A 26,409-nucleotide genomic window follows, 5' to 3' on the forward strand; every position below is an offset into this window, starting at 1 on the left:
TGTCATCAATATGTTTAATTATCCCCCCCCCCCAGTTAAACATATTGGGTGCCCAAATGTTTAATTGACCCCCAATTAAACATATTGGGGGGCCAACGTTGCCTACCCTTGTTGGTATATGTGCTGGTTCAAAGCATTTCTATTTTAAGAATCTGTTGTATAAATCAGTAATGAGAATAATCTATGGTGGTAGACATGCACAGCCAAAATGCAAAATTGCTAACCTAAAATGTGGCACTACAAACGTCAAAAAGAACAAATATTAATACCAACCGTTATTTTCCACACTATTCCAATCAAGACTAGACAACATGAGTCACAGGTGAAAATAAAAACACTTTATTAATCAATAAAAACAATTTCTGATTGCCAGCAAATCTCAAAACGGGGAACTACATCCAAACAGAAAGCAGAAGTTTGAGACTTTAATGACGAACTACATAAATGAAGACAAACATGAAAATATTTACATGAGACAAGACAAAAGTGCACTAAGTAGTAGCAGTACTGATAGTGTTACACAGAAGTGATGTTAACCAGAGTTTCATGCCAGAATATCACATATAATGAAGGCGAATCCTCTTTCAAAAAACGAGACACCGTAATGTAGCAGTTCAGAGTCTTTTCAGCCTTTTGTAAATATTGTAGCCTAACTGCTATTTCAGCTGCATTGACTGACCTATTTTTAAAGGGTGATGATGAGATACACATACCAATAGACAAACTTCACTCGGGACAAGTAATAGCACTTCTACTTTTGAGAACAAAGTGTCCCAAAACCTTTTTAAGTTTGATGAGATTGTGAAAACAAAAAGGCATCCAAACCAAAGTGGCCACGCAACAAACACATCCTGCTAACTTTTCAATTCACGCATTCGAACAACGGCTTGGCTCACTTTGCCAAAAAACACACGTAAAACATAAATAAGCATAATATTTTAAGCCAATATCCGGCTTTACAGCAGTTAAAAATGGTAAATTACCTCAAGTGGCTTTCAGTTGGCAAATAAGTGATCTATATCCCAGCTGAGCCTGTAATGCTTAAAATGGGGGCAGAGGTCAAAAATGAAAAGTCTGATCAAATATGGCAAATCCTTTGACAGTACATTGGAGCGTTGAGCCCATCATTTAAATACCTCATGTGATCTCGGCCCGGCTCAGTTATTTTCAAACAAAACGTAAAAAAAAGGTGCAGATTCGCATAAAGCTGATGTGGCTAGATCTAAAACCTTTGCTTTACACTACAGATTATGGACATATAATGAGAGCTATCCCAATCACAGCTCTCAAGTGTTTGAAACGGCAGCAAAGTAGTAGCAACAAACGGCAAAATGCATATAGCCAAGCTTTTTAAGGACGAATTACAATGCTATGTGTAATTAATTAGGAAGTTGATACATTTTGCAACACTGTCTCCACTTAACAGCATCCAAAAAACAAGCATCCATCCACCTGCCCTCCCCACTCGGACTCAAACCATGCCTTCTTTAACTGTGGCCAGCCCATGTACAACAACAGGCTCTCGGTGGCACCAAGCACCATCGTTATAGTGCACTCGTGACAAATTTTGCCCATTTTGAGTGTGATGACTGACAGCATTTGAGTTAGTACGTAAATGGCATCATGGACTTCCCTTTGCCTTTGGTATTCAAACCGCAAAAGCCTGAATGCAGGGGACTTTTCTCTGGCGATCACAAAGTTCTGTAGGTCTTTTCATCCAGTGCATAGTAATCCAACCCTTTGTTGTGTCCACTCTCCACTCCCACTTTAGTTGAAATCACAATAAATCTTCATTAGTGATTTGGTGCAAACAGATCAAGAGAAGCTAAAATTTACTAATAGCTCATTTTATGTCCTTTGAAATCCCTCTCATTGTTTTCCCTTTCTACAGAAGACACATCTTACGTAAATAGAAAGCCACCTCTGCTTTAAGTTGTTTCCAAGAAATAAACGCAGGAAAGACCGAAAAGGGGAAAAACGCAGGAAGAGCAGTCAACATTGCCATTTTCTACTCACCAGGATCTCCTCAAAGGAAAAAGGACGACTCTTGCATCTGCAGAAATTCTCATTGACTTTGCAAAGAGATAAATAAACAGCAGCCTGTCCCTCATTTCTTTTTGTCTTTTTGTTTTTTTTCTGGTTTTCTGTTTGGCTCGGCGCTGGCCATGCTGCGCGGCATGATGAGCACGCTGCCGTCGCTGCTGTACTGGAGCGAGTACTCGTTGGGGGGGTAGGGTCGACCCTCCTCGTCCCGGAGCTGAGTGAACACTTCCTGGTACAGGCCCTGCATCTTCTGCTTCATCTGTCGAATAGAGCGGATAAATTCCATCTTCTCCTTCAGCAGACGGGCTTTGTCCCGCCTCAGCTCCTGCACGTTTTGCTCCAGATGGATGATGGTGTCCAGTTTACGTTTGCGGCAGTTCTGAGCCGCCATCTTGTTCTTACCCCGCCTTCGGATGTCCCGGATTAGAGCCAGTTGGGCTTCACTCAGGTGATGTTTGGCTAAAAGCTCATTGAACTCCTCCACAGGCAGGTTGATGATCTTTTCATTGGAGAATGGGATTTTCATGGAACGGGCTCGTCGTTCATCGCGGCTCGCATGTTTGTCCAGTAAGTCCGGAGGCGGCTGGAGTTTGGAGCTGTGTTTGTCTCTGATAGTTTTCTTGACGGAGGACAGGGGGAGTTCAGGACGGTCTGAGAAGGGGGAGGACAATGGCAGATTGTACGTGTGATTGTGGCTGATGTTGTCAAGCTGTGGCAGGTTGTGGAACTGGGATGGATCCTGGTAACTCATGCGACAGAGTTTACTGAAGCCAGGCTGGTATCCCCCACTGGCACCGTCCTCTGTCTCAGCAGCTGCCACCTCGGAGTCGGTGCTGTAGCCCACTGCGCCCTCTTCTGAGAATGTGGCTGAGGTGGAGGAGGACGAGGCCGCAGAGGAGCAGGAGGTCTCAGAGCTGCTAGGAGAGGCCGGGCTGTGACTGGAGTCTAAAGACAGGCCAGAGTCTGAGTCCAACTCATCCTCCAGCTGAGAGGCCTGTGCCTGGCTGAAGCCTTCCTCCATGGCCAGGTCCAACAGGCTGATCTCATCCAGCATGGACTCCTCCAGCAAGGCGTTGAAGGGGTCTGGGAGGATGGGTGTGGTTGTGATGTTACTGGAGCTGTTCATGTGTGGCAGAAAAATCCCAGTTAGGTTAGTGGCTCCAAAAGTGGAGTTTATGTTGGAGCTGTTGCCAGAGGCGAGTCGGAGCATGGTGGGACGAGGTGCAATGCTCAGAGAGTCAAATTGTGGGGTGAACATTTGGGGAAAGTCCTGGCTGCAGCTCGGGAGAGTGGCCTGGTGAAGGCTGACATCTTGGTTGATTGGTGTTGGGCGAGCAGAGTTCACAAAGTTGCCAATGTTATTGGACTCAGTTGTGTTACTGGACACACTGACCCCCGAGGAGTTGTTCTGGACCAAAGTCGTGTTCACGTCCATTGCCTGTGAACCACAAAATTGAATGTAGTAAATGCAAATATTATTTCACATGACAGAACGCATTAAATTAGAGTGTATGCATACCTGGAGCTCCATTATGGCCATAATGTCCTGCCACTGCTGCTCCAGGTCTAACTGTGGCTCTGCTGTCGACAGCTGTGTCAGCAGCCCCTGAGATGTGGAGGGGACATCTTCACTGGAAACTGCTGTTTCAGTTGCAACAACCGGTGCTGGGAACTGATAACTATGTTAAAAACAACTATACCAAGTCTTATGTTATTCACAGCTGTATGTGTTATATTTACCTCTGATTCTTCTCCAAATGGGAAAGTCGCCTCCAACAGCCTGAGACATTCCTGGAGAGACAGTGAAGTCTGAGAACCAAGAGCTGGGAGCTATCAAAACAGATACAAATATGAATTATATTATATAAATAAGGCTCTTCTTCTCCTTCTTAATAAAAAGGTAGATGTAAAATACCACTATCAAAACATTCCAAAGGTGTTTCCATTCCTAAAATGGCAATAATTAATATGAGGCACAATCTGATAATACTATTCCACACACTGTTCTTACTGTATTTAACCGCTGACCTGCTCTGGGATACTCTCTCCCGTCTCCCCATCGATGGGCGGAGACCCTTGTGAGTTCACTCCGTTCCTCCAGCGCTCCTGCTCTGTTCGGTCCTTGGCCTCCTGTGGACTGGGCTTCTCTTCAGCCTCCTTCTGACGATTACTGTAGTTGAACACTTCTCGTCCAGCACCAAGGTCAATGTCCTGTCGCCAAAGGATGTCTATCAAATCAATGTCCTAAGGAACATAAACCACAGACTATTTTAACAGGGGTGGTCATTTTAACTTTTACAATACATTTCACTATTTTATTTCACAAGCTGCAGCCAGAATATGCAAAATATTTTAGTTAAAGCTACACTGCGAAGCAATTTGGTTTATACTGTTGCCATCAATACAAAATGGAGTAGTCAAAATGGGTAGTCAAAGAATGAATTAGGATGATCACCTAACCTATTTAAATCTCACATTTGGCTGTCTTTAGTCAACATCTCCATGGAGACGAGCTGGAGATGTCCCCGCTCCTAGTTAAGTTAGTCAGGTCTGAGTGAGTCATTCACAGCGAACACACGTTTGTTCGTTCATTATTTAGAGATTTTTCAACAATAAGAATATTGGAAATAAAATAATTGCTTGTATTTTATTCTATTTATTGGGTGAAATGTTACGGGGTGTGGCTTTAAAGATGTTGGAAAGACAAAATCTCAGTTATATTATAAGGCAAGTTTAGTTGTTATTTAATCAAAGATAGTAGTTACTAAACGATGAAAGGGAGGCACATGACGAAACCAGGTCATAAAACACTTAGACATGGTCATCATCATATGATGAGAAAAGCAGACCAAATCCACAGTGACTTCATTTATCTGTACAAGAGAAAAACATGGTCACACTATTTACTGGATTAGTCCAGAAACAAAATGTATTTTAGGAAAAAGCTAAAATTTATTTTTCTGATGCAATAATGTGAAAGGCGTTCACAGAGTCATGTGACCCAAACTTACAAACAAGCCTGAGCAAAGACATTTTAATCCAAATCCTCTCCATAGCATGTGTTGCAAATATGTTACACTGATAACTGGCAAAATTCTCTCACTTTGTGCAACATTGCAGATAACACTTTTATAAAATTATGTACAAAAATACATAAACATCACTACATCGTGCAATTTTGGCAACCTCCAGTCCTTGCAGTCTCCTTGATCAGAAACACGTTGTACATCTCTGGGGTCAGGAGGTGTAAACATTACTGTTGTAAAACCTTGTGCTGGCAAGTTGTAATTAAGTAAACAGATGAACAACAGAGGAGAGTGTTGTTATTATAGCAGTAGGGATGTAAGCGATGGGGGGTTGTAGTGCTGTTAAAATAAAACATGGTTAAGCCACTGTACCTCTTTGGTGAGGTCATCACTGCCATTCCGACTGCCCTGCTCCTGGTTTGCGTCCGAGGCCACAGCTCCCAGGGTGCTGCTCTCTGCTGCGTTCAGGTTGTACGTGGATTCAGGTGCTCCACTGCCTCCCCTCATGGCCGGGGTCGCGTCAGGGCCGTTATTGTTGTCTAGGCTGGCCCCATTGTCCAGGGTGATCGTGGGGCTGGAGTGGCTTCCGGTAGACACCACAGTCTCAGAGTCACGGTGCACTAACCAGGTGTTGAGCTCAGGCGTGGGCACAGAGAGGCGATCCAGCTGCCGCACCTGATTTAGAAGCCGCCGTGTGGTGAAGAAGTGATCCAAGTCCACACTTTTTGGATGGATGCCATAGCCGTCCAGTGTGTTGCGAAGGTTGTGAAACTGGGTTTGAGTGTAGGCTGAGCTAGGGCCCAGGATGATCTCTCTCAATGGGGGCAGCTGAGTATTTAAATAGGTGTCAACGTCCACCCGCACCCCAATAAGACTCAGAAGGATGGTGAACTGAATCAGGCCCTCTGTGAAGTACTTTTTCAGGTAAAGCATTTCTTTAGGAAGGAACAAAAAGTGAAAGTAAAAAACAAAAATAAAAATGGGGCCAGCTCCTCAGGATCTCTAATTTTGTAAAACTACAGGGGCGAGGTGGACACATAAATGTAAAAAATTGTTTAGGGTAACAGGGGAACAGACATTCAGCGGGATACTTTTTAAAATGTCATATGTATAGGTGCTCCAAGAGTCCTCTTCAAGAGAAAACTTTTAGGTTTATATAGTGTTCCTCGTCCAACACCTGACAAAAGTAAAACAGCATTATTGGACAATGGTAAACTGAGCATATGAACACAGCTATACATCCTTCAGGAACAAACCTACTTGCTTCTACATTACGCCCATGTTAAATAATAAAGATTCACTTGCAGGATCTCCCACCAGCCCATCCTCGAGAAAAGTGAAGACAGTCCATTACTCACTGTACAATGTGAGGAGTTCAGGAGGCTAAAGATAAACACAAAGCTCGGCATCACCCCACCCTTGACAGGACAACTACTTCGTATGGGAGCCGGTGAAGGTGAAACAGGGAGTCTGGAAAGCTCGCAGCCTAGCATCTCTGACAGCGGCGTTTGGTGACAGCACGGTCCCTCCCTCTTCACAGCTGCGCCTATCATCGTCCTTATGACGTTAGCTTGTAGCCACCGTGTATTTTTGTGAACTGCTAGTTTTACGCGTGTATACTAACACTTTTGTAAACCCTGCATTAGTTGTGGTACCAGGCGTTTAAACATTAGGCAGTGTGCATCCACCCTTGGTAAACGGTAATGGGCCAAGCATCATCGCTTGTTTTTTCCTTCTTGACTTTCTACTTCCCGTTGTTGCTAACATCAAGCAATCTCCCTAGCAACAAGTGGAGCAAAAATTCATGGCAGGCGGTTGGTCCAATCAGAGCCCGCATTTACTGCGACGACACATAACCCCAGCAGATTTCAGCCAATCAAAACCAGAAGTGGGCGGGGTCAGGCCATGATGCTAAACTACTTCATACTGTACTACAGTATCCTAGCTTTGGGGGCTATTACTGCTAAATGCTAGTGTGACACTACCCCAGATAATAAAAACACAGTATACAACGATGAATACACATTAATCAGGCTGAACCAATGACGCGCTTTCATTCTGAGACTGTTGTCACAACCTTGTAAATCAAAAGAGAATAACATCGCACTATCGTTGATAAGTTTAATTTATACTTACGCGCACGCCTTCAGGATCTGCTGCAAAGTCCTCATGGCAACTACTGGCATCACACTGGAGCTGCAATAAAGCCCTTACACTATTTAGCATCACACATCCCGTACAGAAAAAGCACCTTCAATACCAGCTTCATTCAATGGCCCACCATGACTTGCAGAATTGCTAGCTGGCCCGGCTGCTAGCATAGCGCCGCTTGATACCAAAACACGCTTCCACACAGAGCATGCGTAGAACATTCTAGTGCTAAGCTTTCATCAGCCGCAAAAAATCCCCTTGATGACAATAATAGACTCTATGTATGCTGTTCTCCTTGTACAACTCTTATGCACGACTTTCTGATGAAACTTGGGAGCAAACAACACATGAATGTCCTCTCTGAACTATAATATTACAATCAAAACAAATGACAAATTGAACACAGGCATAGATTTGTATAAAATAGGTCCATGTTTTTATTTCTGTATTTAACAGAAAGCAAAACAATGTTATGCAGTACTATATATTAACACCCATTAAGTTGACAGGTCTGTTATGGTATCTTTTTGAAATATCTGCTTCGATCTGCAATAGAAAAAAACATATTTGGGTCAAATTGATATTAAAAAGTTATGGAAAATAATATATATTAATACATCGAATCAAATCATACCAGTTTCTGAAGTTCTTTTGTGCATCCTGTCAGGAGGTCGACACGAGGCTCCAATCTGGACTGCTCTGCTAGTGTTTCTTGTCTCTTTTCAACCATTGCAGCCCCCTTCAACACTAAAATATCCGCCTGTTTAAGCTTCTGTTTGAGCATCTCTGTCACACGTTCCACATATCTAAAATATATTGATATGTTAGAACACCATGAATCAATCAAATCAATCAATCTTTATTAATAAAGTACTTTACATGCACATGTGCATTACAAAGTGCTTTACAGATTAAAACATTTTAAAGAACATTATCTCGGCCCACCCTCCCAACATTTAGAAATATCACAATGCTCACACACACCCTATATTATTATTGTCATACACTACCTGGGTGAGGCCAGTATCATGAAGAGGTGCTGCATTCGGAGAGTGGTGATGCGGCCAAGAATACTGCGAACATCTGATAACATTTGCTGGACATGTTCAGAGGTTTGGCCTTGGATCACAGACGGGGCCAGCTGAAACTGACTCATGGCCACTACATCTCCCTCTTCGCTCATCTCAGTTAGACGCTGCATAAGAAATACCTCCAGCTAAAAAAAGTGGGAGGAAAAACAGTTACTTGATAAGCTTCAACTTTATTTTTGTCATGTTTTTTGTGCATCTTAAAAGGGACTATACAGAGTTTATAAATGTCATAAGGTTTACAATGAGCCCAGACCTATTCACCACAACTGCCTCTAAAATCTTGCCCTGTCACTCAAAAAGTTGTTACTTTGGTCCGAATTGCCACCATGCACGAGCTTAATATAGAAGCTGCAGTTACACGTATGACCTGAGGTGGTAGTAGTGAGCATAAAATGACCAACTTGCATCTAGTTTTATTCATATTCATGCTGACATTTTCTTTAACTTAAACAAGAGCATGGATGTGTTGTATAAATGTTTCCTTTTGTGAATTACTGATTAGTAGAAAAAACTTCACCTCCATTAATTCATCAATGAATTGGCTGCGCGACTGAGGGTTTTCCAAGATTGATAAAGCATCTTCACCTTTTGCCACACCCTCAGGACCTGCAAAATGACATTTAAAGCTTTGAAAAATACATAGCAGCTGCATAACATTGAACTATATGTGAAGACTTTTACAATCTGTTCCGGCTTCTACAACTTCAATATTGATGGGAGCTGGTTCACCATCGCCCCAGTCAATCCCACCTTCATCAGTGTCCTGGAGAGAGACAAGCAATGTAGTTTTACCAGTTTTAAAAAGATTCCAAACCCACAGAAGACTGTCTTCTTACCCCGGACTGAAGACTAATGCCCCAGTCAATTCCCTCTTCAACTTGAATGCCGTGGTTTAGCCCCTGAGCGTCTGAACTGGTACCAAAGTTTCCCCAGTCAATCTACAAAAGAAAACCTCAATCAAAACCTGTTTGGTGGAATAAAAGGTGCAAGTATATGAATAATATAAAAGAATTCCTACTCCGTCATCAGTTACAGTCTCAACAGGAGCATCCTCTACAAGTGCTCTCTCAACGACAGTAGGAACTTGACCCGTTCTCCACTCATAAAACGTTGTGTTTCCTCTCTTGTTGACAAATGTCAGCATGGGCAGAACTGGTTCAGACCTATGGAAATGTACATTGTTACAGGTGAATAACACAAAGGAGACCAGTCATACATTCATCATATTAGTATGTTTGCATTTAAATTTTAATGCAAACATATTAATAGTGCTTTAATTCAATTTATGGGGGCAATTATTATGTAGTTGTTTAGAATAGTTGCAGATTGTTATACTTGTTACTCACCATTCACAAACAAAGTTGGTAAATGCAGTATAAAGATTAATTTGTTCATCTAACTTTACTGCATCCCTTCCAACTTCATCAAGTACTGCTGGTAAATCTTTGACCAGAGCCTGCAGCTCACAAGCCACTTTTTCTCCCTAAGAAAAAAAAATCAGTTGTAAAACAATGCATGGCTGTAATGCACTGTTGCTTTTGTATATGCCCTTGGACTTACTGTGATGCCGTACTGTTTGCATGCAGCATAATATCGCTCCCTGAGGTCTGCAGCGGAGCTCTGACACTCCACTTCGCGCCTGCTCAGCTCCTGCTGGAGCTGCTGAGCTTTGGCGATCTGCTTCCTCAGGGCCGGACCTTCATAACTGACATTGCGACTCAGCAAACTGGCCAGCTCAGCTACAGAAGAAAACAGACTCAGATCACTGATGCAGTTTTATAAAGATTCAAACTATATATAATAAATATGTATTTTTTTGTTGATAAAAGATCACTATGGGAGTTGTGTTGGAAAGTCGTTAAATTGAATGGGAATTACAATTCAAATTAGAGTTATTTCCTATTAAGATCAGATACGAACAACCATAAAATCGAGCTTTCAGAAAGCACGAAACAACTTCACAAATTCACAGCAATTATTCCTGTCATTTCTACATATATCAGCAACATACTTTACATGCTTTAAAAACTTACCCAAATAAACACTGTCTGCTTCATAAAGGGTCACAATTTCTTGCCAATCCTAAAAGCAAGACAAATATGTATAATAATTGCTTCATACTAACGGACACATTGATTTGTCAAAGGGCCATTTTTAACAGTTTTCCTCATACCTTCATTCTCTGTGACGAATATTTGCCAAAGATGTTTTTAGATGACGCCTCGGTCTTCTTCAGTATCTCCACAATTCGTAAGCAGTGAAAGTAGTGAATGTCTACACAGATTAATGCAAATTGTTAGAACAGTTGTCGCAAAGAGATAACAACTAAATTAAATCTACATATCCATACATGATCCAGAGAGAAGCTCCTTGATCTCCTCGTTTTCTGGCATGTCCTGGATGGCAGCATTGATCTTCTCTCTTATGACTTTTACAACACTTTGCCATTTCAGATTGCAGTGGCGCCTGTCCACCAGCCAGTCTGTAGACACAACAACACAACTAAATAATTCAATATATGTGAAAACTACAAGACAGCTGGATGAATGCCAGAACAACACGTGTGTCTTACCTAGAAGTTTACTGGTTTGCACATCAATGGGGAGATTTTGTATATTCTGCTGAAAATGACAGGTGATATAAATCATGACTATGCAAAACAATTACAGTAAAACCTTTGCATGAAAAACAACGCATATGCATAAAACATAATATTTAGCACAAAGTAATCGCTGTCGGAAAGCATTTGGATTCTTATGTCAATCTGAAGTGGACTTTTGACAGCCACCGCTAGCTCAACTCATTAGCAACAGCTGTAAATCCAACCAATAAAAAACATTTGTCATCTTACCTCCATGATTTCCTTATAAATGTCAAATGAGATCCGTTAAATGTCTCTGTAGTTACATTATATGGTTATCTTAAAGCTTTCTATGCTGGATTACTTCCCACCATCTGTATCCCAATGTTTATGACACGTTACAGGAACGACAGCCAATGGGAAGAGGCGTTGTTAGGAACGGACCAATGGCGTGTCTCCTTACTGGAGTCCGCACGAGGTTGGTAAATAACGCGTTCCCAGGTTGCAATTTTACTAGTCTACCACCCGAGGGCGCTCTTACCAAAATTGTTTTACTGTCAAGATGAGCGCAGTGGTTCACTTGAATACCTCAGCCTTTAAATTTGTTTATACAGTGTTTATAAACATTTTGTGATAGACGTGATTGTGCTTATTATTGCTTAGCTATAAATAATAATAATGATAATAAAAAAGCATAAGGGACTGACAGTGGAACCACTTAAAGGCACACTGCGTAACATTTTGGACTTTACTGTTGCCATGAGCACAAAACATGCTCCTAATGACCAGCTCAACACAAACAATGCTAATTCTGCAGTGGGTAATCAAAAAGTGGATATGGATGAGAACCTAACCTGTTTAAATCTCAAATTGTGCTGATTTTAGTCGACATGTTCATGGAGACGAGCTGGAGACCCACCCACTCCCGGTAAAGTTACAGTCCTGTGCTCACGGGAAAAGCACATGTTTGTTTACATTTATGAGGTATTTTTCAATGATATATGATATGATATATATGAAATATCTGTCATAAAATAAATGCTTGTATTTCAATTTGATTTATTGGGTATAAATCTATGTGGTGTGGCTTTAAGTTTTTAGGTTGTTTGTATTATTTATTAATGACCCTGCAAAAGTAAAATAAAATAAATGAATAAAAATGTTGCAGCTTTTTATAGCCTAAAGCAGGGGTAGGCAACGTCAGGCCCGGGGGCCAAATACGGCCCTCCAGCACAGAACCTCTGGCCCCCCATTTTGAGAAATATTAATATGCAAATAAGAGATCAGAAACCTGTTAAAGTACTCTTAAAATGCAAGAAATAGTGTCAGTATTTTAAAAATGTCCTGGTCATATATAGTGATAAACAGGGATTCTCTACTGGTGGGTCAGGACCCAAAAGTGGGTCAGGGAACCATTTTCAGTGGGTCATAGAGTCTATAGGGAACTTTTATTCAATATTTTCCATCTGAAAGTGCATGGAAACACTAACTGTGTCTGTTAAAATGAATGTTATTGGGTTGTTTTGATCATAATTTCAGTCTTAATGGGATATCGACTGCTTGTTCAACAAAAACCTGTGTGGAAAATACTGTATTTTATACGATATATGACAAATTACAGTTTTATTTGGGTCCTCGGCTTGTCATCCGAGGGTAATGGTGGATCCCAAAGCCCTGCCACTTGGGAACCACTGATGAAAACATTGGCATTTGCAGAAAATAGTTCTTTACTTTAGGCTATAATGTTGAGGTTCGGCCCTTGGGTGTTTTGGCAATGATGAAAATCCAAAACTTGCCCACCCCTGGCCTAAAGCCTCGTCATGAACTTGCAGGCGTCGTTAACTTGACAGAAAAACTCACTTTTCTCCCTGAAAGTTGTGATGCGTGCTTATCCCTGTAAAGTAGCCTATTGGATGTTACAAATTTGTTACAAATGTGTTTCAAAACTTAAGAATGACTTGACCTTAACCAAGAGTTTGTGCCCATATGCCTTTTTTATGCAGTTTGACCCCAATTCCCATCAGTGTGCATTGCCATTGTATCTTTGGGCAAGACACTTCACCCACCAATTGTCTGTATTCAATCATTGGCGTGTGAATTATTCAATAGTTTGTTGATTTCAAAGTACTTTGTGAGTCCAGTAGAGGTGAAATGAACCTGTAAATTGACACCATTTACAATAGGCTACTTAAAAGAGTTTGGCATTTAAGTATATATGCAGTAAATATATTACACACAACATATGGAATTGTGCTTTCAGGCTAGTTGGCTGTTTGTTGAGGTAGCCAAAGTCCAGCTTTATTTGGCATGGCATTACATCTTTAGTGTCTCATTCTAGTGACCTATTTTGAGGTTATTTGAATGTCGACCAAACTTGCAAACTAAGCGTCCATTGACAGTGTGTGATTCACGAAACGAATGCAAAACATCACAGGCACTTTTCCTTGTTCAGTCTCTCTTTTGTCTGTCTCATACAGTCTTTGTTCTTCTAGCTTAGTCGTAAAAGCAGGGAGGGTTATGTAATAAGCCTGAAGTTTCAAATACTGGCTACTTGCTTTCTTCTCGGTCCAAATTACAGGCTTAAATGTGACTTTGTTTTAGAGTGAAACCGTGAAACTGATAAAGGAAACTTATTTGGAGAACTGCCCACCTTTGCATAATAGACACATTAACAGCACTGCATAGAAGAGTAATCATAAGAGTGGACTGGGCAGGACCAAAGAAATGTCCTCAGGAAATCACATGGTGGTTGCAACATTAACTCCTAGGCACTTTATGGGCGGGCTCTGAGGTGTGTGTTTGAGGAGGGTGTGGGCTGTTCGAGTGGACAACAGACCGGGACAAGGTGAGACAGAGACGTTAGGAACAAGGGATGCTGCGGCTGCTCTTTCACCTGAGAAGATAAAACACATCTTCTGTGAGAAAAGGGCGAAGGAGCTGGGAGCATGGCACAACTGCTTACGGTCTGAGTCTAAATTCAGCTCTTCTTCATCAAGGTAAGAGGCATTTGTGTGACGACATTTTGTGATATATTGTTTTTTTTGTTGTTGTATGAAAAGTTTAGGAACAATTACAGCGTAAATACCATAAAAGGTATCAGCAATTTAAACAGCAATGAATGGCCTTTGAGGTCTGAAGGGTCATAAGAAATTAAAATATGCATTCATTCCTGTAGCTGTATTAATAAGAGAAAGGAAATACACAAAAGTTACTCCCCAATTAAAAGATTTATTGTGACCAACGCAGAGCTATTGGAAAAACAGAGACCTGATAAATGAACTGGTGGGCCTCCTGTCTTCGTACCCTCCTCTATAAGTTCAAATGTCTTAAATGTGGCCAAATGTGCCCAGAGTGTTCTCCTGTCCCTCATAATCTGTGAGGCTTAGCAGCGAGGCTCACTCACACATGACAAAATACATAGTAACTTATTAAAGAGAGCTATGGAGGGCCTCCTTAAAGTCAACACTGCTTTTTGTCTCAAAGGTCACATCTAAGTCAAACACAGCTTACCATAAGGAAAAAAACCCATTCATATAATTTCATTTTTATCATCTAACACGCTGTGAAAGTGCAGCCCATTGTTGGGGTTTCTGTAGACTCGGCTTAATGGCATAAGACAACACAATGCTATGCAAATGGTTTGTAAATGTTTGTCGAGGAGCAGAGATTTCTGGGAGACAAAATGGGAAGACTTCAGCCTGGAATAAAGCAATAAAGCTGTTTTATATCAAGCTTTTAAAACATAAAATGATACAATGTGACATGGATCAGGACAAGGAAGTAAACGCTGGCACGTCATAAATGAACAATCGGTCAACAACGCCAAAATCGACTTAATCCCCATCAGAAAGCAAAGGCTGGGATTTAGAATGAGATTTTCTCTGCATTGTATTTAAAAGCTCAGAGGCCATTGTTCGAAAGGATTTACACACAATTTAAATCTTGCATGACCCGTCTGACTCAGAGGCCCGTCAACATCAGGGAGAGCAGATAAGACTGCTCCTTGCAAAGGACACGAGCATTTGCATAGGTGCTCCATGATAAAATGGCCACACAAAAGGGAGCTATGTTGGTTCTTGCTCATCAGCTTCAAAATCAATGTTTGACGTCTGTCTCCTTTTCAAATCTTACTGTACTTTGTCAAATGAAAAAATCGAGTTATCAAAATGAACTAAACACAAGATACCTCTTTCACCCAGGATTATTTTATGTGAAGTGCAAATAGCTAGTTTGACAATTCAGTCCATTGTCCATTTTTAAGTGTAGGTTTATTGGTTATAGGTGTCATAAGGAAGTTGTTTTATAGTGTGGAGACAAGCGTTTTATGATGGATGGGGTTTTTTGTTTGTATTTTTCTTCCTTATGGTTTTGGCATAACGGGTCAATTGGTGATATAAAAGTATGGTGATATCTTTCTTCACAGCCGATGCCCTTCCTTTTACAAACAACCAAATGCATCGGTGAACACCCAGGGACAGAACATTACTACAACCATACTTTTTATTTTTATTCAGAGTCTGCAGATCCTTAAACCTGCAGCTTGATTCCTCATCAGTCTAAGATCTTTTGTCAGTTCAAATATCAGATCTCATGTGGGGGACAGTGGATATGGGCCTTATTAATTTATCAGCTGAGCACTGCAGTGTCAGGTGTCATTGCCCATAAGGAAACACCTGGTACTTATGGACAAGTGCACTACGGCCACAACTGTGTCACTCTCTACTGCTGCTTTCTAAGGATAGGGCTTATCGGCTATTTCAATATGTAGACTAACTAACCACCATTTAGCAACAATCCTTTATAGAAACACATTGTTAAAGAATGCATCTCTTATATGCTTAACGTGACATACATAGTTATTGGTGGCAGAGATGATAAGACAAATGTGTAATTTAAATTTGTAACAATGTAAAAACTAGGCCATATTTTTGAAGATGACAGATTTCACCTCAATGACACTAGTCTTATAGGGCTCATTCATATGGGTTATTTATTTGGGCATATTTTCACTCTGGCTGCCTTTTCTCTGTCACATACGGTTATGCCTTGTATTTATACTAGATTTGGGATAATAAAAGGGCCAATTGAAAAGGGCTTTGACCCACATTTGTCACTCAGGCCTTCATTTTGGAAACTAACGTTTGAAGTGTTTATCAAGGCCATAATCAGTATCTAATCTGGATCCATTCAACAACAGGCGTGTTTTTTTATGGGTTGATATCAACCGACTTTTTTTTATTTCCAATGAACATCCCATGTTGTGTCGAATCTAAACCATGTGATCTTTGGCCCTCAGGGTGACTGGTCTATGCAGGCGCCATGGCGGACGCAAGCTGGTGGAAACTGACCTTCTCTCGCAAAAAGAAATCTGAACCCAAGGTCCTGTATGAGATCCCAGCAGAGCATGGCAGCAACGCCGGAAACAAAGAGCATCCAAGTAATCCCCCCCAAGAACATATGGACAGCCAGTTCAATGCCAGACTGGAGAAGATCGTAGACAAATCTGCCACGAAGGGGCGCCACGTCAAGGTGTCCCACTCCGGCCGCTTTAAGGAGAAGAAGAAGGTGCGCGCGACTTTGGCCGAGAACCCGACGCTTTTCGCCGAGCACAACAATAAGGATGAAAACCACAAAAGCAACAAACATGCCGACAAATAACAATGAACATGTCCGACAATGAAGGTACAAGCACATCCAAAGTGGCAACAAGGTGCACTGTGGGTAAACAAACTGCCCGTTTCTATGCGCCACGCCCCAAAGATACTGAACAGACTCACGAGCCGCTGATGTGAGCTCACAGCATGAAGCATTCAGGAAAGCCTAAGCCAGCCACCAACACGCCTTCTTAATTATGTGCAGGTTTTATTTTTAAAACCTCTTTTGTGCTGTCTGTTTGTAACTTGAATAATTTTGGTGACATGAAGGTACATGCCTATAAATTTATAGCAATTATAGAGGGTTTTTTGTATTGCTGACAATCTTTGAATAGCTTTTTGTATGCATTTTACAATCAGCTCATGCATTTTTATGACAGAAAAAAAAAAAAGAATTTAGATACATTACTTTATTAACAGATTGTAGATATGACAAGGTTTTTTTTGTAAATTATATATTTGCAGATGTCAAAATGGAAATACAAATTTATTATAATAAATGAATAATTATTATGTATTGTATTGTTATGGTGTTATTGGAGTCATTAACAATACCCAAAAGTCAGACACAAATTCTACCCACTCAAATGTAAGACATATGAATGGTAATTTTGTTAGACACAATGGGTTGACTTATATTTGCCTGCACTAATACATCTCTAGACATCTCTAAATCAAATACTATGATATACAATGGATTTAGAAAAGTATTTAGACATCTTTTAATGATTTCTATTCGGTGTAGGGCCATTTTAACTTCCTTTTCTTCTGACAATAATTCTACACTGAATTATAGGGCTGGGCGATATGGACCAAAACTCATATCCCGATATATTCAGGTTGAATATCGATATACGATATATATCCCGATATTTTTTCCGCAAAGTGAGAGCTGTGAAATGAAATGTTGAGTCAAAGTCAAAGCCAAATACGAGTAGTTTTATTGAAAACTCAATATAAAATGTAAACATAAACACTGCATAACAAAGCTCCGTAAGTGCAGCATTTACGTATATATGAGATAACAAAATAAAGTACTCAGTTTAAGATACACTAAAAAATCAGCTTGAGATTACCGGTTTCTTTTTGTTAACTTAATAGTTTATCTGAATTTAAAAATATCCCGATAAACGCGATATGGTCTAATTCCATATCTCATTTAAAAATATATCGATATGTCGCCCAGCCCTACAATGTGCATAATTTGATCCCCCATTTGGAATAACACATTACTTCATCTCTCAATTTTTCCGGGTAAAGGATCATTGAACTATTTTGGGAGATTATAAATAGTGTTTAATGGAAGAGCTCTGGTAAATACAGCTGTAGTATATTCCATGTATTTCCCATGATACAGGGCAGTACAATCTCCGTATACGTCTCAGTTTGATTAGACCTTTGCCACAAGTGAGTCTCATAACGTGAGAGCATGTTGATTTTTTTTTTTTTACTAGATTAGCGTAATTAACTTGCAGCTTGTTACTGTTGCTGACATCAGGCCGAGGTAACCCGGTCACGTTTATTTTATTACCCCCTTTTGTTGCCATGGTGACAGTAAGGGGACACTGAAACTGGATATCCATCTCACCACTACACGCTTCATAAACCTCAGGCTGGACTGAAACTTGCCAGTCCTATGGGATTTTCACAGGCGTTATTGCTGTTATTGTGAACCTATCTAGTATAAGCACAATAATGGGTGAAATATTTGGTGAATTGTATGATTTTTGCTTGATCAGGAAATGACTCGATCGAGTTTAGTTGTGATGACGTGTTACTAAAAAGACAAACAAATAATGGCACTTAATAAACTTTGCAATAATAAAGCTGTGCAAAAATAAGGGCTAAGAACTAGATCAATAATTGGGAATCGATAAAAAAAACATTTTATTTCATTTAAAATTTCGTTAAATAGTTAAGTCAAGCCTTTATACTGGTAATAAACAACGATTCTATGTTTTACTTCCGTGTTAAAAAACAAATGTACTTCCTTTCTCATAAACCATTAACAATTCTCACTTAATATTTTAACATTTTATTGCCATCTTCAAGACATAAAACATCCTCCACCTAAAAATTAACCTTTATTATTGGCACTGTAAGACGACAACTTTTACACGCGTCACGACAACTGTCTATTTTAACAGTGTACACATTCATTACACCATAGCACTTTTAATCGGTGTTAAAAGGCAGCTGGAATTAAAACAAATACAGTTTTCATATTGAAAAAAATATATACTTCTTCACTATTCATGTATAATTCACAAAACCATAATTATTTTGTGCCTCTGAAATGTTCTTACATGTCATTTTATGACTCATTGTTGATGATTATTGGACCGAATGGACTTTGATCTGTCTAGGGATGTTTTAACCACATTTATAATACTGTAGGCCAGATGTGAATGAAAAATTGACAATGTAAAACTGCATCCACGAGGCTCTAGTCCTGTACAAGTGGCTCCCAAAAGCCTTTCTACATGTTAACATTGGCTTGATGAGTCAAATTTAATTACGGTCTTAGCAAAGCAGCTCATAGCCTGTGTATTAAGTCTGTCCCAATGAATGAGGTATGAACAAGTTGAACACAATCTGCAAATCAGTTATTTCACTGTTGAAATATAATGTTAACTGTCCAGGTCATACTCCACCTAAGCCCCATGGTTACTCAACTATCCCAAAAGCCAAAGTGTCTCATGCTATTTTGTAACTCATGGGGAGAAAAGATTGGAGACCGCGGAACCTACAACATCGTCTTATCATTATGACACATAGCAGCACAATTTAACATCAAGTATTTCCCTTAATTTTCTTGCTATTTTCCCGATTATACACTGTGTGATTGAACACTGTGTTATTTTCTAAGGAGACAGTCTTTGATACACCCAGTCACCTTCTGCCATGTGTCGAAACTCCCCTAACTCTTCAGCGGGTTTCAGTTTGGTAAACACAATACGGTCGTGAAGTCTGTTGGTCTGGCCCTGCCAAAACTCGATCAGGAAAGGTTTGACAATATAGCCTCCCCTGTTGGCAGAAGATGGCAACAGTTTACAGTTTTGTGATGCTGAAAAGATACGTTTCAACATTTTGGATACAGTGTTGCTTACCAGTAGTCAGGCATCGGTACTTCGGTGTCCTTGTACTTCTCCTCTAATTCAGCATTTTTGTGTCTTAGATACTAAAAGACAAAGATTAGAGATTACATTTAGTACACTTATTTGATGTTTGCATACAGTGGGACAAAATGTAAACAATAGAAATTTAAAAAGGTTTTCAGATGACTTTTGACATAAGTACACAAAAAGATACAACCTCTATATAGGCCAGAGTGGAGATTTCTTCAAAAAATAATTTTACGTACACTTAAAATATGACTTTACGAATAAATAGAGAAGTGTGGATACTTCCTGAACCCACTGTATTTTATAAGACACAAAACCTTGTAGCGTTGGGCGCACTCACATCTCTGTCAGGAACTACAGTGCTCTGCCTGCTCACTACGGCACCGATTTGGCTGCTTTTGGGGCGTGAGTGGAAGTAGTCACAAGAGGCCTGATAAGGGATCTTCTCCACATTTCCCTCAATACGAATCTGCAGCAAACAATGGAACACAGTTGAAAAATAAATAGGTATAAGTATCTCACTAACGTTTTCTTTCTTTCTAGTTTAAAGGATTTTTGGCCAGTAGGGGAGAGACACCTAGAAACCTATTGGAGCTTTTCTTCCTATGAACAGTTTGAATTGGCTCAGATGCTTTACCATAATGATTATCATGACCTGTTTTGAAATAGCTAGTTTCTGTTTTGAGCATATAGTTGTTTTTTTGTTTTTTTCCTCATCACAAATCGACATAATGTGCTGTTACCTGTCTGTTGAGAGGTTCCCAGTAAAACACCAAACATGCATATGGATTGCTCTCCTGCGAACAAACCAAACAATAAGAATGACATGCAACGATGTGTGCTTATGCTAGAGACAGTATACTCACCAATTCAAAGCCCTTTCTACTTTCATAGTTTGAAAAGAAGCGGAAGCCTTCATTGTTGTAACCTTTTAGAAGTACCATTCGGGCAGATGGACGTCCATCCCTATAGACGGTAGACAAAAGTACTATTTAACAATGAACAAAGTCAATATTTGTTCTGCACTTGTCAGTCATTCGTCTTACTTTGTGGCAGTGGCTATACACATAGCATTAGCTTCTCCAATTTCAGGGCACTTTGTGGCTTGATCAAACCAGTTTCCAAACTGTTTGATGGGGTCCAGGGATGTGAGCTGACTCTCCTCAAAACACTACACAAAAGCACATATACTGTTCTTAAAGAAGCATGACCTTTTTTCAGAACAATTTAGTAAAAAATGCATTTATAAAAAAATCCTGTTACAATATCACACATGGCACAAGTATTTCCACCATATTAATTCATTTTAGTGAATAGACCAAATAAAGACAATCTCATACATGTGTCAGTGTGTCTTGAATGCGTTTGTGTTTTGTTTGAGGCAAATAAGGATAATTCACCTATGTAGCACATGAATGCAGATGCGGTATCTAGAAACACTAATGTCAGTGATCCACGTGAGGTACACAATAAAACAGTAAAGGTCGTGTGATTTAATGATACTCACTTCCTCGTCTCCTTTGTATTTTTTCCTCATGTTGCTCAGGTCCATGTCTGCGGGGGGAAGCGTAGATTTTGTGCAAAAAGTCTGTGAATAAACGCGGAGTTTGCGCGCTGTCAAAGAGCCATTAATGCACGTATTTTTACCAAATAAATGGATAGTTTTCAATAAATTGCTACTGAGTATGCGCCGCATGCCTGTCAAACACAAAATCACGTAAGCGCGTGCCTTACGTAAAATATTACCAAACAAGTTTTGTAATCAAAATGAAAAAATACTTTTACATGTATCTTTTTAAAATTATGTTTAATAGCAGCAAATAATGTGTTTGTACAGTAGAAATAATTTAAAAAAAGACAAAAATAAAAAAGACAACACGCTTGTAGGTGGGACTTATGACAACTTCCTGTTTTTTTTTTACTAACAAAGATGGCGGCGACCTTGTGCTCAAAAATAATACCGAAACAGGGTAAAGTACTGTAAAATACAGCATTGCTTTTTTACTTTGTGCTGAAACATATAGATATTAATTGTTTTACTTGCTGTTCCCGGCTTATTTGTAAACATATAATCTTTGCTCTGCTTTTGCCGGTTATTAGCATGGTTGTCCAGCTAGTGGCAGCAGCTGCGTGCATAATGTAGGCCATACAAATTGTGTGTTTTAAGATATTTCTAGTTTTTAAAGATCTGTGTTTCGACTAGGACTGTGAGCTGCACATTTTACAATGAATATCAGGTTGAGTGCATTCCTGTCGACTGTTCACATTCTAATTTTCAGTCTGTTTTAATAGGATGGCTTCCCCTGAGGCAGAGTGTACGACACGGCTCGAAGGCAGTGACTCGCCACAGAAAGCCCTTGCACTTTCTCAAACAGAAACTAATGGCTGTGACTGAGTACATTCCTCCCAAACCTGCGGCACCCCCGGGAGCCTATCCAACCGAGACCATACAAGTGACAGAGGTGACTGCCACCTATACGTTTTAGTCGGCTAAAAAAATATGGCAACATTACGAATTTCTGAATGAAATGTACACGTACATCTCTTTACAAACAAGCTAAACCAAATACATGGCGTTATATTCAGTTTTGGTCATGATTCTCTCAGTTTACTTGAATTTGAACCTTTCTTTAGTCCCATATTAGTAATTTCTTCAAGTTTTGTTTTGACACAACTTAATGAAAAATGTATTTACTGTGTAGTCAATATTAACTGTGAATATCCTAGACATGATGTTGCCAATCCCTTATACAAATGTGTCTTAACTCTAAAGCATGTTTTTTTTTTTTCAAATACATTTTCCAGGAAAGTGGTTTGGTGTTAATAAAGAAGAAACAGTTGAGGGAAGTTTTCCGGGACAATAAGATGATCGCTGTGGCTCAGAACAGTGCCAGCAGTGTCGAGGATATGATTCTTCTCAAACATCGACTTCATAAACATGAAATTAGCGTCAAGTTCTTCCCGAATGAGGTAAACAGCCAATGCACTAAAATGAATGAAACTCTTAATTTTCAATAGAACCACAGTCTGTAATTCATCTTTACTTCTTTTAGATTGTACGGATGTTTCTCAGTGACAGTGTTTATAGCAACTTGACCCCTTTGTTCATTGGTCACACTGTGCTGCTCGTGAGTAAAGAACCTAAGGTGAAGGAACTTTTAAAAACAGTGAGAGCCAGTCCACAGATCACCATTTTAGGTATGTAACCCTTTTCTACTTTTTAATTTGTCAAACAATGGCAATTGATAACATTTCTTGTAGCTTTCTCTAAAATTAAATTCAATCCAATCTCATGATCTTGATGAATGTATATTGGAAGTGCCATTGCATATTATGTTTTTCTGTACATGGGACAAAAAGATCACTAGAGTACAGAACTTTTCCAGTTACACACGGTGTGCTTCTACTTTTCACATAAAATACCATGACATTTCTCAAAATTTAATACCATACATTTTCCATGTATAATAATGAAAATCACCAGTATTGTGATCTGAATTTGTTTGTATGCACCTTTTATGTGCGCTAGAAGAAACCTGTACAACTGCAGGTGAGATGTAAAGAGTTGAATAATGAACATGTGCATACTATTTTATTGAAAATTGTGCTTTATTGTGCATCAAACTCATTCTAGCTCAAGCTTCAAATTTGAGGTGTCAGCTGATCTGCCTACAAACACATAGATGTCAAGCTTCTGAGATGATGCGTATAGAAACAAAAAGATGAAGGTCTTACTGTGCTGTGTTGGTGCTCAGGAAGACAATTTCACAAAATATGTATTGTTTAATGTGACTTATCTGTAACAGTCTCATTGAGTTCCGTTTTTATTTACAGGAGCTTGTGTGGACGACAGCCTACTGAGCGCACAGGGTCTCATGAGCTACTCTAAGCTCCCATCACTGACCATTGTTCAGGGTGAGCTGGTGAGCGGTCTGACCATGTTGACGTCCCAAACTGCTGCACTGCTCCAAAGGCACCCAACTCACCTGTCGGCCCTCCTGCAGCAATACATCAAACAGCAAAGTGGGGAAACTGAGTCAGCGGCCACGACTGGGGAAGCATCATAAAGACGGTTATACTATGAACTAGAGCATTTTTGTGTGGAGGACGACAGCCGACTGAGCGCACAGGGTCTCGTGAGCTACTCCAAACTCCCATCACCGACAGGCCATGGTGACAGTAAGGGGGGCACTGAAATTGGATATCCATCTCACTACTACACGCTTCATAAACCTCAGGCTGGACTGAAACTTGACACTCATTGGCCACGAGGACTACTTGCTTCTCCTATGGGATTTTCATAGGCGTTCGTGTATCTAATATTACAATAAAGAGTTAAATATTTGGTGAATTTTATGATTTTTGCTTGTCGTGGATTATCAGGAAATGCAGTTGTGATGTTACAAAAAAAGTGGCGCAAAAAAGGTTTACAAACTAGAATAGTTGGATATTTAATTTTGTTAGATCAAGCCTTTATACTGGCAACAGCAATATACAGCACTGCTATGTGTAAAGCAAATTTCCTTTCTTCAAAAAACCATTTACATTTCTCACTTAAAAAAAAAAAGAAGCCATCTTGACATTTTGCCATCTTAGAGACAAAACTACAATAAACTTTTTACACGTGTCACAACTGTATTTTAACAGATGCATTTATTAAACCATAGCACTTTTAATTGCCATTAAAAGGAAGCGGGAATCACAATTTGTTTTCATATATGCACACAGCGCAATTCACCATTCATCTAGTCCAATTCGCATACAAAAATAATTTGTGCTCCCGAAATGTTTTTGTCTTTTTATCAGTCTATGTTTTAACCACATTTATAAATACTGTAGGTCAGATGTGAATAAGAAAAAAAAAAGGAAAATTGTATCCACGCTGTAATAGGAGTCGCTTCAAACTTCCAGAGGCTCAGATGGCTTTTCTACATTGGCTTAATGATGATTCAAATTTGATTACAGTCTCAGCAAAACAGCTCATAGCCTTTGTATTAAGTCAGTTATTGTTTCATTTTGTTCATAACTCATTCATTAGGGGCACAAGTGGAACACAATCTGCAAATCAGTTATTTCACTGTTGAAATATAATGGCTACTAACAGTCCAGACCACACTCGATCTAAGCCCCATGGTTACTCAACTATCCCAAAAGCCAAAGTGTCTCATGCTATTTTGTAACTCATGGGGAGAAAAGATTGGAGACCGCGGAACCTACAACATCGTCTTATCATTATGACACATAGCAGCACAATTTAACATCAAGTATTTCCCATTGGTTACTTTTCTTGCTATTTTCCTGATTATAGAAACACTGTTATTTTCTAAGGAGCCAGTCTTTGATACACCTAGTCACCTTCTGCCATGTGTTGAAACTCCCCAAACTCTTCGCTGGGTTTCAGTTTGGTAAACACAATACGGTCGTTGAGTCTGTTGTCCTGGCCCTGCCAAAACTCAATCAGGAAAGGTTTGACAATATAGCCTCCCCTGTTGGCAGAAGATGTAAACAGTAACTGGCTTGTTTTGTCGAAAGTATCTTTTAAACATTTGGACAACAATGTTGCTTACCAGTAGTCAGGCATCAGTACTTCAGTCTTTGTACTTCTCCAGTAATTCATTATATTTCTCTTTTATATACTAAAAAGACAAAAGGTAGAACACAAGCAGATAAGAGATTAGTTCATAGGCAAAAACAAGTATGTTTATTTGATGTTTGCAGGCAATGGGTCAAAATATTGACAATAGAAATTTAAAAAAGTATTCAGTTTCACCATTTCCAACTACAGGCCCATTTCATTACGCTCCATTACTGATCCTTGACACAAAAAGACACAACCTTTTATAGGCCAGAGTGGAGATTTCTTCAAATTAAAAGATTTTTTTCAATATTAATTATACTCTTAAAAGGGACTATATGGAGTTTAAAAATGTGCAGTTTCCTGCCCCTACATGTTCCAGCAATGTCCTAAGATGTAGAATGAGCCCAGACCTATTCACCACAACTGCCTCTAAATCCTTCACTGTCACTCAAAGTTGTTAATTCGGGTCCGAAGTGCCGTCATGCACGAGCAGTTATGCGTAAAACCTGAGGTGGCAGTAGTCAGTCTAAAATGGCCAACTTGCATGTAGTCCCTTTAAAACATTACCTTAGGTATAATATGTGAAGTGTGGATACTTCCTGAACCCACTGTATTTTATAATACACAAAACCTTTTAGTATTGCAGGTGACATCACAGCATTCTAAAGGCCTATACTATTATATAGGGGAAAAATTATTTTGTTTTTGAGGACATTTTTAGTCGTGTACAGAAAGATCATGGACCCAGTGACTGATATTAATGATCATTTTTCTAATTCATACATTTTCTTTTTAGCTACAACTTGTGAAAGTGTAATGCTGTTAATAGGAAAAACTGGCTCCTGCCCCCCACTGGGTCCGGTGGCATCACATTCTAGAACCTGCAACCCAGCAATTGGGCGCACTCACATGTCTGTAAGGAACTACAGTGCCCTGTTTGCGCACTACCAAACTGATTTGGATGTTTTTTGGCAGTGAATGGAAGTCGTCACAAGAGGCCTGGTAAGGGATCTTCTCCACATTTCCCCCAATACAAATCTGAAAACAAACAATATAACAGTCTATGAAAAATATCTTAGCAAAGAATCTCAGTAACTTTTTCCTTCTTTAGGCTTTTTTTCCCCCCTCGACAAGACATGGTGAAAAGAAAAGAGTAGGGA

General features: G+C 39.7%; 5 protein-coding genes and 1 long non-coding RNA gene across 10 annotated transcripts; 2 read left to right on the forward strand and 4 right to left on the reverse strand.

Moving 5' to 3' along the window:
- Positions 1 to 357: 357 nt before the first annotated feature.
- Positions 358 to 7,424, reverse strand: nfe2l1b (nfe2 like bZIP transcription factor 1b). 4 transcript variants are annotated; one of them, XM_079577615.1, is made up of 6 exons: positions 7,206 to 7,424; positions 5,442 to 6,246; positions 4,072 to 4,254; positions 3,784 to 3,873; positions 3,563 to 3,715; positions 358 to 3,481 (listed from the first exon to the last, which is right to left on the reverse strand). In XM_079577615.1, exons 2-6 carry the CDS (start codon positions 6,000 to 6,002, stop codon positions 2,108 to 2,110), a joined length of 2,361 nt encoding a protein of 786 aa, XP_079433741.1. In that variant the 5' UTR covers positions 6,003 to 6,246; positions 7,206 to 7,424; the 3' UTR covers positions 358 to 2,107. The 4 variants fall into 4 exon arrangements, with proteins under 4 accessions (XP_079433741.1, XP_079433742.1, XP_079433739.1 ...); XM_079577616.1 differs by having other exon boundaries at positions 359 to 3,481; positions 3,784 to 3,834; positions 4,072 to 4,287; positions 7,206 to 7,423; XM_079577613.1 differs by having other exon boundaries at positions 359 to 3,481; positions 4,072 to 4,287; positions 7,206 to 7,423.
- A 209-nt stretch (positions 7,425 to 7,633) lies between these two features.
- On the reverse strand, positions 7,634 to 11,304 carry cdk5rap3 (CDK5 regulatory subunit associated protein 3). Of its 2 annotated transcripts, none has more exons than XM_079577017.1 (14): positions 11,163 to 11,304; positions 10,884 to 10,929; positions 10,662 to 10,793; positions 10,485 to 10,585; positions 10,345 to 10,393; positions 9,872 to 10,050; positions 9,658 to 9,794; positions 9,330 to 9,474; positions 9,148 to 9,249; positions 8,993 to 9,074; positions 8,829 to 8,917; positions 8,231 to 8,436; positions 7,855 to 8,026; positions 7,634 to 7,766 (listed from the first exon to the last, which is right to left on the reverse strand). In XM_079577017.1, exons 1-14 carry the CDS (start codon positions 11,166 to 11,168, stop codon positions 7,701 to 7,703), a joined length of 1,512 nt encoding a protein of 503 aa, XP_079433143.1. In that variant the 5' UTR covers positions 11,169 to 11,304; the 3' UTR covers positions 7,634 to 7,700. The 2 variants fall into 2 exon arrangements, with proteins under 2 accessions (XP_079433143.1, XP_079433142.1); XM_079577016.1 differs by having other exon boundaries at positions 10,884 to 10,932; positions 11,163 to 11,303.
- Positions 11,305 to 13,754: 2,450 nt separating this feature from the next.
- On the forward strand, positions 13,755 to 16,655 carry prr15lb (proline rich 15 like b). The gene is made up of 2 exons (XM_079576992.1): positions 13,755 to 13,888; positions 16,189 to 16,655. The coding sequence occupies exon 2, from the start codon at positions 16,212 to 16,214 to the stop codon at positions 16,548 to 16,550; it is 339 nt and encodes a 112-aa protein (XP_079433118.1). The 5' UTR covers positions 13,755 to 13,888; positions 16,189 to 16,211; the 3' UTR covers positions 16,551 to 16,655.
- Positions 16,656 to 19,111: 2,456 nt separating this feature from the next.
- Positions 19,112 to 21,372, reverse strand: pnpo (pyridoxamine 5'-phosphate oxidase). The gene is made up of 7 exons (XM_079577695.1): positions 21,179 to 21,372; positions 20,718 to 20,842; positions 20,538 to 20,637; positions 20,415 to 20,468; positions 20,012 to 20,140; positions 19,657 to 19,727; positions 19,112 to 19,573 (listed from the first exon to the last, which is right to left on the reverse strand). Exons 1-7 carry the CDS (start codon positions 21,365 to 21,367, stop codon positions 19,411 to 19,413), a joined length of 831 nt encoding a protein of 276 aa, XP_079433821.1. The 5' UTR covers positions 21,368 to 21,372; the 3' UTR covers positions 19,112 to 19,410.
- A 226-nt stretch (positions 21,373 to 21,598) lies between these two features.
- Positions 21,599 to 23,974, forward strand: mrpl10 (mitochondrial ribosomal protein L10). The gene is made up of 5 exons (XM_079577696.1): positions 21,599 to 21,641; positions 21,964 to 22,133; positions 22,477 to 22,641; positions 22,725 to 22,869; positions 23,506 to 23,974. Exons 1-5 carry the CDS (start codon positions 21,602 to 21,604, stop codon positions 23,736 to 23,738), a joined length of 753 nt encoding a protein of 250 aa, XP_079433822.1. The 5' UTR covers positions 21,599 to 21,601; the 3' UTR covers positions 23,739 to 23,974.
- A 990-nt stretch (positions 23,975 to 24,964) lies between these two features.
- LOC306978775 lies at positions 24,965 to 25,304 on the reverse strand. Its single transcript, XR_013793926.1, has 2 exons — positions 25,239 to 25,304; positions 24,965 to 25,157 (listed from the first exon to the last, which is right to left on the reverse strand). It is a non-coding gene; the product is annotated as an uncharacterized lncRNA (long non-coding RNA).
- Between the last annotated feature and the right edge of the window lie 1,105 nt (positions 25,305 to 26,409).

The sequence above is a fragment of the Gobius niger genome, assembly GCF_951799975.1.
Source record: "Gobius niger genome assembly, chromosome: 19".
Classification (NCBI taxonomy): domain Eukaryota; kingdom Metazoa; phylum Chordata; class Actinopteri; order Gobiiformes; family Gobiidae; genus Gobius; species Gobius niger.